The 12,416-nt window shown below is 62.3% G+C and overlaps 1 protein-coding gene across 3 annotated transcripts in view; it reads left to right on the top strand.

Moving 5' to 3' along the window:
• Prdm15 (PR/SET domain 15) overlaps positions 1-12,416 on the top strand; it is a 38,173-nt gene that overhangs the window by 13,893 nt on the left and 11,864 nt on the right. Inside the window, exons 9-18 of one of the 3 annotated variants that reach the window (XM_013071363.3) lie at positions 767-948; positions 1,055-1,149; positions 1,444-1,531; positions 5,567-5,734; positions 7,712-7,806; positions 8,815-8,946; positions 9,030-9,164; positions 9,471-9,634; positions 10,185-10,264; positions 10,413-10,532. In XM_013071363.3, the coding sequence (XP_012926817.1) occupies positions 767-948; positions 1,055-1,149; positions 1,444-1,531; positions 5,567-5,734; positions 7,712-7,806; positions 8,815-8,946; positions 9,030-9,164; positions 9,471-9,634; positions 10,185-10,264; positions 10,413-10,532 (1,259 nt within the window). Of the gene's footprint in view, positions 1-766; positions 949-1,054; positions 1,150-1,443; positions 1,532-5,566; positions 5,735-7,711; positions 7,807-8,814; positions 8,947-9,029; positions 9,165-9,470; positions 9,635-10,184; positions 10,265-10,412; positions 10,533-12,416 lie in introns of those variants that run through there. The other 2 variants (XM_087211406.1, XM_087211405.1) reach the window with 2 other exon arrangements.

The raw sequence follows: 12,416 nt of genomic DNA, 5'->3' as shown, positions 1-12,416 counted from the left end.
CTGCCGCCCCGCGCCCACCGCCCCCTCCCGGCCCCGCTCTGCTTCCAGCTGTGACTCTGACCCGAAAGCCCTCAAAGGAGGGGCTTGCAAGACTCGACCTGTGCCTGGCTGATCTGGCCCAGCGGCCCACGCTCAGGCTCCACCCCTGCCTCAGGCTCCACCCCTGCCGGCACTGTGCGGCTGACCCCACCAACAGCCGGGTCTCACCGGACGGTCCTGCTGCCTGGCCGCTGGGCGCATTGCACCGCAGTGCCGTCCCCTCAGTAAATTTAAGCCTTTGCCCTGCACGCTCTCCTCCTTTGCTCTCTGTGCACAAGGAAACTGATTTTGTTACCACTCCTGGGTGAGTTTCTGCCCTGAAGCTGAACGCACCCGCCCGCCCCGTAGTGTCGGGGCTGTCAGACGGTGCCTTCAGGGACGCCAGAAACCGAGACCGCAGATGGTCAGCAGTGGTGTCTCCTGCTTATTTGCTTCCACTTTGTTTTATTGCCTGGAAGATTTCAGGGAGCTTAGCACCAAAAACACGTTCACGGGAGGAGGGAAGCGAGGCTGAGGTGCAGGGTAAGGGTCCCAGCAGCGGGATGGGCTGCGGCCGCCAGACGGCATGGACGGGCACTGTCTCAGGAGACCCGGCTGGGCCCTTCCGCTCTCGCGGTGGCGTCAGATGAGCCAGCTCTGCCCTCCTCGAAGAGGCTTGGCCGCCGGCGTGGAGCCTTTGCTCTGGCCCGGGTCCCACCCATCCCTGACCCTCCGCCCCGGCCGGCAGGTTCACACACCACACGAGCAGCGCGCTGGCCCTGAAGCGGGGCCTGGTCCTGGCCAGCAGGCACGGCATCCGGCGGAAGCTGGCGCGCCAGCTGGGGGAGCACAAGCGTGTGCACCAGTGCGGCGTGTGCAGCAAGGTGTTCCAGAACAGCAGCAACCTCAGCCGCCACGTGCGCTCCCACGGTGAGTGTGGCCGGGGCCACCCCGGGGACACCGGGCCTCCGCGCTTCCGGGCGGTGCCTTGCTCTGTGCCCACCGAGGAGAGGCTCAGCTCCTGCTCGGCCCCCAGGTGACAAACTGTTCAAGTGTGAGGAGTGTGCGAAGCTGTTCAGCCGTAAGGAGAGCCTGAAGCAGCACGTGTCCTACAAGCACAGCAGGAACGAGGTGGGTGAGGACCGAGTGTCTGCCCGCGTGCCGACCTGCGAAGGGCAGGGGCAGGGGCATGGGCAGGAGCAGGGGCGCTGTCCTTGGTGGCCCGGTGTTGCCTGCCCCGGCCTGTGATTGCTGAGCAGCCCAGCGGGTGCAGTCAGCAGGGCGAGTGTGGCTTCTGTCCTCCGGGCAGCAGGCGGCAGAGAGAGCAGCTCTGCTCCTCATGTCCTCCGTGCGGGTGGCCAGGGAGGCCTGGGCTGCGGGTTCGGCTCTTGCATGCCCATCTGGCTGACCGGTCCCTCTGCCCAGGTGGACGGCGAGTACCGGCACCGCTGTGGCACCTGCGGGAAGACCTTCCGCATGGAGAGCGCGCTGGAGTTCCACAACTGCAGGACAGGTGAGCAGTGAGGGAGGCCGTGCACAGCTCCGTCCCTGAGGGTCACAGCGGGCGGCCAGGCCATGGGCCCCACAGCCGCAGGACGAGGAGCAGCAGGTGGGGTCCCCAGCCCAGCACTCTGTTCAGGGCCTGCGTGCCTTCTGTCCCATCTCCGGAGGAAGGTGGAACCCTGTGTGCTCGAGAGGCCGAGGCCGGCAGCCCTGGCTGTGACCTGATCAGCCTGGGGAAGCTGGGTCCACAGCTGGGAAATGAGACAGCGTACGTAGGAAAACGTGCACGTGTGATAGGAGACACACTGAGTGTTGACATTTTGAAAAACTTGTTCTGATAAAAGCCACATTGTCACGGTCCTCCTCGCTTCAGACGCACCCACCCCACCGTGCTCGCCACTTCCTGCAGTGGCTCTGGACCCTCTTGCCCGAGTGTCTTTAGTTGTGCTGGCTTAGCTGCTGCCTCAGTGTCCTGAATGCATTCAAAATGTGTCCCTTTCCTGGTCATTCTGGCTTTGGGGAAGAGCCGAAGTCACACAGTGCCAGATCCAGTGACTAAGGTGGCTGAGGACAGACATAGTGTCGTGTTTTTACGATCCAGCCTTTCCATGAGTGGCGCTCGGCAGCGACAGCCACCATATTTCTGATCACACGTCATAAAGACACTCAGGAAGGAGGACTCCAGAGCTGCTGCAGGAAGTGACAAGGGCGATGGGATGAGTGTGTTTGAAGCACAGGGAGGATTTTGAGGGGGACTCATGGCAATGTGTCTTTTACTGTATTAATTCTTTGTAAAATACAAACTCTGCATATTCTGGTGGAATCTCCTGCATCATGGAGGAGGCATGGTTTGGAGCCCAGGAGGGGGCGCTGTCTTCCTGGCCGTGATTCCCTGAGGCCTGGGGTGCCCTGTGCTTTGGGGGTGGCTGTGCAGTGGAGGCCCAGGCAGTTGAGCAGTCACCAGAGAATGTGGAGGGCAGGGTCACGGTCTTCTTTGCGTCCTCTCTCTGGGATGCGTACAAATGGGGGCCACTGGGTGTCAGCCCGGAGACCCTCCAGGCCCGCCCCCGCCCACCAGCTCCCGTTGGCCCACACCATCTGTGCCTCCTGATGGCGCTCAGGAGCCTCTGAAGGGCCACTGCTCCCCTGGGGCACCTTTGTTCAGCTCTGAGGGCTCCATATGGAGGCAGTGTGTGTTCATCTGCACCCACCATTCTGCTGGCCGGGGCAGGGCTGTTCTGAGGGGAAAGGAGCTCGCAGCTCTGAGCCTTCTGTGTCCAGAGTAGCAGTGGGCTCGGGGAGCTACCTGGTGATCCTGCACCCAAAGCCCCCTGCCGGTGTGCCCCAGACAGCAGGCCCCGCCCCTGACTCCAGCAGTCACCCCAGACTCCAGGCCTCCGCCCAGCGCTCCCCTGTGGTGTGTAGTGCTCCCCTCTGGCGTGGCGGTCTGCCTGCCCCAAGCTCCTCCGTTTCATTTGCAGCTGTTAGAGATGTCACCTCCCTGAGGGCCTCGCGGTTCTGCCTGGGAGGTGGCATCCGCCTGAGACCAGCCCAGGGTCTGCCCTGTGGGGTCATCTGTTTCTTGGGTCAGGAGTCAGCAGGGGCCATAGAGCAGCTCTTGCTGCTTGCCGGTGCACAGGGTTCAGGGACGGCTGTTGGGGACACAGAGCGAGCAGGGAGGCGCCGAGTACGTTTCTCCCGAGATGCTCTGGGTCGGGGTGAGAGCCTGGTGGGGCTCATTTGTGCGCTGCCTTCTTGCCTGCGCTTGTGCGGCTCTGCTCGCCGTGTGGAGTTGGGGTGCACCATCGCGTGTCCCCGTGCACAGGCGGGCAGCTGTGCGTGGGTGGCGGTGGGCTTCCCTGCGCCTCCCGCGGTGCTGTGACTTCTCTGGGGCAGACGCCCTCCTTGTCCTCCGGTGCCCCCTGTGCTGCCGTGACCCTGAGCGGGCCCTGGGGAGCAGCGGAGGCTCCAGGCCCCAGCTCTGAGCAAGCTGCCCCTGCTGTCCTGGGCAGGGCGGGCGCATGGCACTGTCCTCCATGGCTGCGGTGGCAGGGACACAGCGTGGGCCCCCTGGCACCAGGGCGACGAAAGGAGGAGGTCACTGGGGACCAGGCGGCCGACAGTGTGGGGGTGGCGTCTGGGCGGATCCCTGGGGCTCCCGGGGGTCTCCTGCCATACCCACCTGCCCCGGAAGGCGCCGTGTGCACTGCCCACCGTGGGGCTCCATGCTGCCGTAGGTGTCCTGCTGATTAGCGGGTCAGCGCTGTGAGGTGCGGCCCTACACAGAGCTGTGTGGTTGGCGTCCCTGGGCCAGGGGACCTGTTCCTGAGCATCACGCTGAGGACACGCGGCAGCACAGAGCCGTGGTAGCAGAGATTGTGTTGCTCAGTCGCCTCCAATGCCTAACTGAGGAGGTGTGACCAGGGAGCGGGCCGAATGCTATGTTCCACCAAAGTCACAATGAATTCACTCGCGTGGCAGTCAAGATACCCATGCCCTGCAGGGCTGGGGGTGACGGGACATCACCCCTAGATGCCAGGCCAGACAGGTCCAGGCAGGGGTGATGTCCTATGAACAGTGCTTCATGCTAGCAAAGGAAAGCAATGCACAGTGGAGCACTACTCTGCCATAAAGAAGGATAAACTTGAGTCAGCTGTGGGAAAATGGATGCATCCTGAGACCATAATGCTAAGTGAACTAAATCAGACATGCAAGCTTGAACATTGCATGCTGTCTCTTAGATGAGAAATCCAGAGTATAAATAAATGGAAGAGCGAATAAAAGACAGATTATAGGAAATGGGGAGAGAGATCTGTTAGGACTGGGAAGAGGACTCAGAGCTGGAGGGGAGGGGGTGACGGGAGAATGAAGCCGTGTGGTGCACACCCGTTTAGCCCTGCAAACACGGATGGACCGAAATGAAAATCAGGAACAGTAGGAGGAAGGAAGGTGCTGGATGCCGGGCTTTGCCTGCCTCCTCCTCCCGGCCCTGGAGCCCCCTGTGCCTCACCCCTGTGCTCCCTGCTGGGCCTGGGTGTGGCCCGGGCTTGGTCTCCCCCAGGTCTCCTGCCTGCCGCCACCTCCTCTGCTCCTGGCCCTGGCGTAGCCTTGTGGCTGCACACAGCCCTTCCTGTCCCACATGGGACAGCTGAGGCCCACTTCCTTCCCTCGGGGCGCATGGAGCAGGGCTGAGGGAAGATGTCGCCAGGCTGTGCCCACCCCGGGTTCGGGCAGCGTCTCACAGGCCCCGGTGGTGTCAAAACACTTGGCTCTCGCCGCTGGCTGAGGCTGGGGACACTGCCGGCATCCGGGGACCCGGGCACTGACTGCCAGGCCCTCCCAGGAGCATGGGGAGATGACCCAGCCCAGGGGTCCGCAGGGGCGGCAGGAGCAAGTGGTAAGGCTGAGCCCCGAGCCGCCTGTAGGGAGGACATGGGACAGCCCTGTCCACACGGCTGTGGGGGTCTGCGCCAGGCACTGGCTTCCTGAGCTGGGGGGGCGACGCCGTGTCACCTCTGCCTGGAGGACCCCAGAGAGCAGGCGCAGGGCCTGGAGGAAGATGGCGTGGGGCGGAGCCCCGGGGCCTGGGCGCTGCCTGTGAGGAGGGGCAATCGGCCAGGACGGGGCGGTTACAGTGTGAGTGTGCGCTGGGTGATGGCTCATGTTGGTAGGGAGCGTGGGGTGGGGCGAGTGGGTGTGTTTCTCTGTGTGCCGTGTCTATCTGAGGTGTGTGTGGAGCGTGTCTGTAACACGAGGCCAGGGACACGGGGTCTGGTTTGCTTTGTCCGGGGTTTGAGCTGGGTGCGCCGTGCAGTGCAGGCTGCCTGAGCCTGCAGGGCCCCCCTCAGCACCCAGTGCCTGGCCGCGGGCGTCGCCCAATCAGTACTGCTGGGGAGGGGAGCAGGAGGGGCCAGGCGGCTGGGGCCGTGGCTGCTGTCGGGCAGGGCACCTGGCAGGTGGCCGAGGCAGGAGGGGCCGGGCACCCGCGGGACACAAGCCCAGGGCTGCGCGGTGACCAGAGCCCTGTCTTTTGCTCTCCGGACAGATGACAAGACGTTCCAATGTGAGATGTGTTTCAGATTCTTCTCCACCAACAGCAACCTCTCCAAGCACAAGAAGAAGCACGGGGACAAGAAGTTCGCCTGTGGGGTCTGCAGCAAGATGTTCTACCGCAAGGACGTCATGCTTGACCACCAGCGGCGCCACCTGGAGGGTGAGCAGGCTGCCGGGCGCCAGTGGGCACAGGCTTTGAGTTTCCCCCAGGAGGCTTCTATGTGGGAAGTGCTGCGTGCAGGGGCACATGTCTGTACCCCCAGCACTCAGGAGGCCGAAGCAGGAGGATTGCCTCGAGTTCAGGCCAGCCTGCACTACACTGCCAGGCCCTGTCTAAAAAGCAAATATCGTGGGAAAAAAGCCCTTCCTGTTTGGCACAAAGTGGGGAAACCCACCCTGTATGAAACTGCATGTTCTGTTGGCTTTCAGCCGGTGTGGAGCCACCAGCCAGTCCCTCCCCAGCACGCTCTGCACTCCTGGAGCTGCCAGGGAGCGCTGTCAACAGCCCCCTGCCCCAGGCTGTGTGCAGCGGCCCGGGTGAGCTGGCTTCCCAGGCAGCATCCCCAGGGGCACACAGCCCAGCACAGCCAGGGTGGCCGGAGCAGCCCCTGCGGGCCAGTGCAGAGCTGCACAGGGCCCCTGCCAGGAGGAGGCCAGGAGGGGAGCGAGGCAGGTCCGTGTGGAGGTGGAGACTTCAGGGTGCAGAGCCCAGGCCCTCACCTCAGGAGGTGCTTCCAGCCCCTGAGCAGCCTGGCCTTCCCTTGAGGACCACTGTCCTCTGCGCCCGACCAAGACACCTTTACTTGGCACCGGAAAGCACTGCTTTGCAGGGAAACAGCTTGTGCTCGCTGAGAGGAGGACAAAGCCAGGCACGGCGGCGCATACCCATTTCACCAGACTCTGTCTCAGAAGCAAAACCAAACCCGAAAACTAAACAAAAAGAAAATGAAAGCTAACAAAGCCATGCCCAGTTCAAGTGCATCCATACACACACTTATACATGAACATGCAGGCACACAAGTATCCACAGGTGTGCACATCATTGCCCGCTGCATGCCCATGCCCACATGTGTGTGCACACCCACATCACACCTTCATTAAACAAGACCAGGGTCACATCCCACGTGAATTTCCACACTTCTTTATTTGTGCCCTTTTTGCGTGGTGCGTGAAGACCCACCAGGTCTTCTTCCCTCGGTGTTACTTAGGGAGTCTCCAGCCCCCATTCAGCCCCTGGGGAGCCCTGGGCAAGCTGCCGTGCCTCAGTTTCCTCACCCTGTGCAGCTGCAGTAACGATCACCCCTCCCCAGGGCCGGTGAACTGGGGGCCCCTACGCCCCGAGGCCCCTGCAAGGCCACTGGGTGCTGGGGACACAGCCTGGCTGAGGCTGTCACCTCGGGGCCTGAGGCTGCTCTGCAGTGTCGCTGCACCTGGGAGCCCCGACCACACCTGCCCGGCCCATGTGCCCGGAAGTCTGGGTCTGCCTGGCTCCACGCCCTGCTCCCGGGCTCAGCGTTGACATCCTGTTGTGTAGAAATGCCCCTGGGAAAACACTGAGCATTGCTCTCTTCTGTCAAAGCTTGTGTTCACATGAACATTTTTTATTATCATCGTCATTGAGATGGAATCTCGCTATGCTTCACGGGCTGGCCCTGAACCCCTGGCCTCAAGAAATCCTCCTGCCTCAGCCTCCTGACTGCTGCAACCTGGGTGTGCACCACTGCACCCAGCCAGTGTGAGCTTTTTTAAAGATCAGAGTTTGTTTTTATCCTACTCCTATCCTTTCAAACCAAAAGATTGTATGATCTTCTGACTTCTTACCCTGACCCTGAGTTGTCTGGTTTGATTTGCAAGACGTGGAGATGAGGGTTTTCCCATAAGAAGTCTGCCTTCTTGCAGCCTCCAGAGGCCTCTGGGATTAATCAGACCCCTGTCCAATCGAGGCTCCTCGTCGCTCTTCCAAACTAGAAGCCTGGGTGCCCTGTGCGTGGCAGCCCCTTCTGGCCACTGTGGCCTCCTCCTCCCTGCCGGCTGCATGCTGCGTGCTGCACCTGCCCCAGCTCTGTCCCTTCTGGGCGGCCCCTCCTGGGCCATCTCACAGGCCCGGTGCTCACTGCCTCCCGGGTCGGGGTTTCAGGAGTGCGGCGAGTGAAAAGAGAGGACCTGGAGTCCGGCAGCGAGAGCCTGGTGCGCTACAAGAAGGAGCCGTCGGGGTGCCCGGTGTGTGGCAAGGTAATGCCTGGATCGCAGGGGGCCGGGGCGGGGGCCGGGGAGCGTGCGCCGTTGTCCTCGGTGAAACTCAGCTGCAGCACGGAGTTGCGGGGAATTTGCAGTAGCTCTGATCATCTTGGACCCTGGTGCGTGCTCACCGCTGACACCTGATGCACCGCCTCCTTGGGGCGAAGGTGCCGGGAATGAGCCGGGAACAGTGGTTTTCCTTAGCAGGTGCCACCTCCCCATGTGCCCCCCGGGGTGGCGGCTGAGAGCACCGGCTGTCCCTTCTGCCAGTGCGTGTGCATTTGTTTACCTTCACACAAAATATTCTGATTGCTTTTTAAAGCCCAGCGTAGGCTGGGGCCCTCTGACTCAGAGCTCCGGGCTGGGGCTGGGGATCGGGAGGGGGATGCACACCCACACCCAGTGAGCGGATGGGCCCTGGAACGGGGATGGGATGGGCGGTGTGGCATCTGCTGTGGCTCCTGCTCCATGCCGGCAGCACAGGCCCTGTATGGACCACCCCAGGTCAGCGCTGGCCATAGAGGTGACCCCAGGGACCTGTGGGATGTGGGCGTGGCTCCCCTCCCCAAGTCCCTGCACACAGAGCACCAGGACAGCAGGGCTGCCCTCAGCACAGGCAGGCAGCTCTCCTCTGGCCTGGGCGTTCAGTTAGTCGAAGCTGTGGCACTGACGCAGCGCAGGCTCCCTGGTGGGCTCCGTGCTGGTGAAGTGTTTAAAGGGAGCTGGGCTTGGTGCACATGCCTGTGACCCCAGAGCTCTGGAGGCTGAGGGGACTAACTTAGCGAGACTCATCTCGGAAGGCAAAGGGGCTGGGGGTGGAGCTCCAGGCAGAGGCCCTGGTTCAATTCCAGTACTGCAGAAAGAAACTCCTTGAGCTAAAGTCGCCTGAGCTGGCCCCGCTCCCAGCAGACCGGGACAGGCGCTGTCACACTGACCTGAGCGGGGCAAAGTGTTCTCCGTGGGTTCCGGGCAGCTGCCCTCATGTGGCATCTCCCGGCCCAGGTGTTCTCCTGCCGGAGCAACATGAACAAGCACCTGCTCACCCACGGGGACAAGAAGTACACCTGCGAGATCTGTGGGCGCAAGTTCTTCCGTGTAGACGTGCTCAGGGACCACATCCACGTGCACTTCAAGGTGCGAAGGCGCAGGGCCGGGAGGGTGTGGGGGCCCCAAGGGGGGCCTGGGGCAGCACCAGAGCCCATTGTGACCGTCCCCAGGACATCGCGCTGATGGACGACCACCAGCGGGAGGAGTTCATCGGCAAGATCGGCATCTCGTCCGAGGAGAATGAGGAGAACTCAGACGAGAGCGCAGACTCGGAGCCCCACAAGTACAGCTGCAAGAGGTGTCAGGTGCGCGGCCCGTCCCGCAGCCCCGGGGTCCGGGAAGGAAGTGCGACCCACAGGGCGGCTTTGTGCTCGCCCAGGGCCATCGCCCAAGGGAGGCCACCCCGGGTCCGTGTCCCCGGGCCCAGGGACGGGTGCCCAGTGCACGCTCACAGTGCTGCGCCGGCGGGGACGTCTCCTTGGGTAGCCGGGCCCCCTCCCGTCGCTCTGCTCTCCTGGTCTGCCCCGGAAGGGCCGCGCCCCGCCTGCTGTCCCTCTGGCCGTGTGCTGGGTACTCTCGGGCAGCAGTGTGAGCGGCGCCTGTGCCTGCAGCTCACCTTCGGCCGAGGGAAGGAGTACCTGAAGCACATCATGGAGGTGCACAAGGAGAAGGGCTATGGCTGCAGCATCTGCCACCGCCGCTTTGCACTCAAGGCCACCTACCACGCCCACATGGTCATCCACCGTGAGAACCTGCCGGACCCCAACGTGCAGAAGTGAGAGGCCCCAGGGGGCCGCCCGGAGCCCTGTCCCGGCCCTGCACCTGCCCTCGCCCTGAGACAGGACAGAGCCCTGTGTGCCTCCCCTCCAGGCCGCGTGGGTGCCATGCATGTGTGAGGCCGGGGATGCTGACCCCCGGCTGCTGCGACTGCGTGTCGGCCCAGCCTCTAACACAGGCCTCTAATTCTCCCTCCCGGAGCCCCTGGCGTGGTCTTGGGCAGGGCCCTCCTGAGGGCTCTGCTGCTGGCTCTCGGGCCGTCCTCCCTGTGTCTGTGTCCAGACCTAATCTGTTGAGGACATGGCCAGGTGGATCCAGGCCTGGCCTGGTGGCCTCATCTTCCTGCCTTAGTGCTCTGGAGGCCCCGTGTCCATTTGTAGCCATGTTCTGAGCATGGGCTCAGGGTTGTACTTGGGACCCAGCTCTCATCTGTGATGGAGCCAGGAATCTCGTGCCTCATGTGCACTTGTGGCCCCTCGGTCCCTGTCCCCCGGTGCGGGGGGGGTGGGGGACGGGGCTGGCCCGAGCAGGTGTCCGCCCTCCCTCAGGTACATCCACCCCTGCGAGATCTGTGGGCGCATCTTCAACAGCATCGGGAACCTGGAGCGCCACAAGCTCATCCACACGGGTGCGTGGCCCCCCTCTACCCGCCAGCTTTCCTAGCCTTCCCCAGCCCCGCCCCTCCAGGGCCCCGGGACCCTGGGCGGCCAAGGGCGGCCTGGGGGTTGTCTCGGGGTGGCCGCCCGGGCAGCAGCGTCTCCTCCCCTGGCCCGCAGGTGTGAAGAGCCACGCGTGTGAGCAGTGCGGGAAGTCCTTCGCCCGCAAGGACATGCTGAAGGAGCACATGCGCGTGCACGACAACATCCGAGAGTACCTGTGTGCAGAGTGTGGCAAAGGTAGGCGCCGGGTGGGGGCAGGGTGGGGTTGGCTGGGGCCCTGGGGCCCAGGGCACAGGCAGCCTGGAAGAGCAGAGGAAGCCTCTCCCTGCGAAGCTTCAGGTGCAAGGGACGCCCACGAGGTAAAGCAGCCCGGCAGCAAGTGGGAGAGCCGGTCCATGCTGCTGCCTCCTCCTCACCCCCTTCCTTTTTGCCGTGCTGGGGGCTCAGCCCTGGCCTTCGCGTTGAGCCCTTTTTACTTTGTTTTGAGGCAGGGTCTCACTAAGTCAAAAGCTGCCCGGGCTGGGCTGGAATTTACGATTCTCCTGTCTCAGCCTCCCCGAGGGCTGGGATTACAGTCACATGCCACTGTGCCTGGCTCATATTCCTGTCCAGAAAGACCTGAAGCCTCCAGGCAGTGGGCCCTGGCCTCTGGCAGCCCTTTTCCTGTCAGGGCTGAGGCGGAGCGGTCCCCTTCAGACGGGGGGGACGAAGCTGCTCTGGTGTAGCAATAGTGACTTCAGGGCTTTTACTCCCTAAGTGGTTTTATTTTGTCTTTCATGTGCATTTAGAAATATTAAACAGAACAGTATAAAGAAAACTGAGTGGCTGTGTAACCCAGCCAGCCAGCAGCCCCTCTTAGCCCACGGGGAAGAATAGCTTGTGAGCCAGGCACGGTGGCTCACAGGTGTAATCCAAGCACTTGGGAGGCTGAGGCAGGAGGATTGCCATGAGTCGGAGGACAGCCTGGGCTGTATAGTGAGTTCAACTGCATAGCCAGAAAAAGAAGAAAGAAACAAAAGCATGTGCAGGTTGAAAGGATGCGCTGCGGAAGTGATTCCCCAGGCCCCTGCAGAGGCTGGAATGACTTCAGCAGGCGCAGCTGGGGCTGTGTCACCATCCAAGCCCCAGCGGGGATGCAAGGCCTCCAGCCTCCTCCCTCCTTGGCCGAAAAGATGAATTTCTTAAAATTTAGCCAGTTCTGCTGGGAGGGGCCCCACACAGGGCAGGGACGGCCTGGGCAGGCTGGGGTGTCCCTCCCACAGGCGGGGAGACCATGGGGTCCCCTGGAGTCTCCAGCGACCCTCAGGGCCTGGCCAGGTTACTTAGCATCTAGAGGGGCTCAGATCAGAGCCCCCTGTTTTGTTTTTTTTCAGTACTGGGGATCGAACTCAGGACCTTGCGCTTGCCAGGCAGGCACAGTGCCACTGAGCCACATCCCTGGGCCTGGCCCTGGCCCCATGTTATATAATACCAGGTGCATCTGAGCATTTGGGACATCGCATTCTGAGCACCTTGCTTGTGTGAATTCCGAACAGTTGAGGTAAAATGCTGGCAGTGACTCCCACGTTACATGGTTATTTCCCATGAGCTGCACTTTGGTGGGGTCGCCTTGCTGGCTTTGCAGTCACCGTACAGGCATGCAAATGTCGTGCTTGATTGTTCTTTACCTAAAAATTCACTTGGAGAGCTTTCCAGTCCGAAGGTGGAATTGGTGCCTATTTAAAGCAGCTTCCCCAGGACTCCATGGCTGGAGCCAGACGACCCTCATGTGAAGAGGCTTTGTTCTGCTCTGTTTGCAGCCCCCTGTCATTTCGGCAGCATGGCGGGAAGCGTCCTGCTCCATGTGACTTTACATTTTCCCTGGAAATTCCAGACCGGCCCCTAGGCCTGCTCACTGCCCGGGATGCTGTACAGTAATCAGTGCCCCCGGGATGGGGTCAGGTGCCGGGGGAGAAAACAGTGTTTCCCAGATTCACACCGTCCCGTGACACGTTCGGGAAGGGCCTGTGAGGCAGCCATGCTGCCCACAAGGGCAAAAGCCAGTGTTCAGAGATCGGGCAAGGACTTGGTCTTCCGCGGCGGGGACTTTAAGCACTGAAAATACCACTTTTTCCCAATAGT

This window comes from Heterocephalus glaber, unplaced genomic scaffold, assembly GCF_053883595.1.
Source record: "Heterocephalus glaber isolate CG9 unplaced genomic scaffold, H.glaber_assembly_v1.0 deba00000122, whole genome shotgun sequence".
Taxonomy (NCBI): Eukaryota; Metazoa; Chordata; class Mammalia; order Rodentia; family Bathyergidae; genus Heterocephalus; species Heterocephalus glaber.
This window is presented reverse-complemented; position numbering and strand designations above follow the sequence as displayed.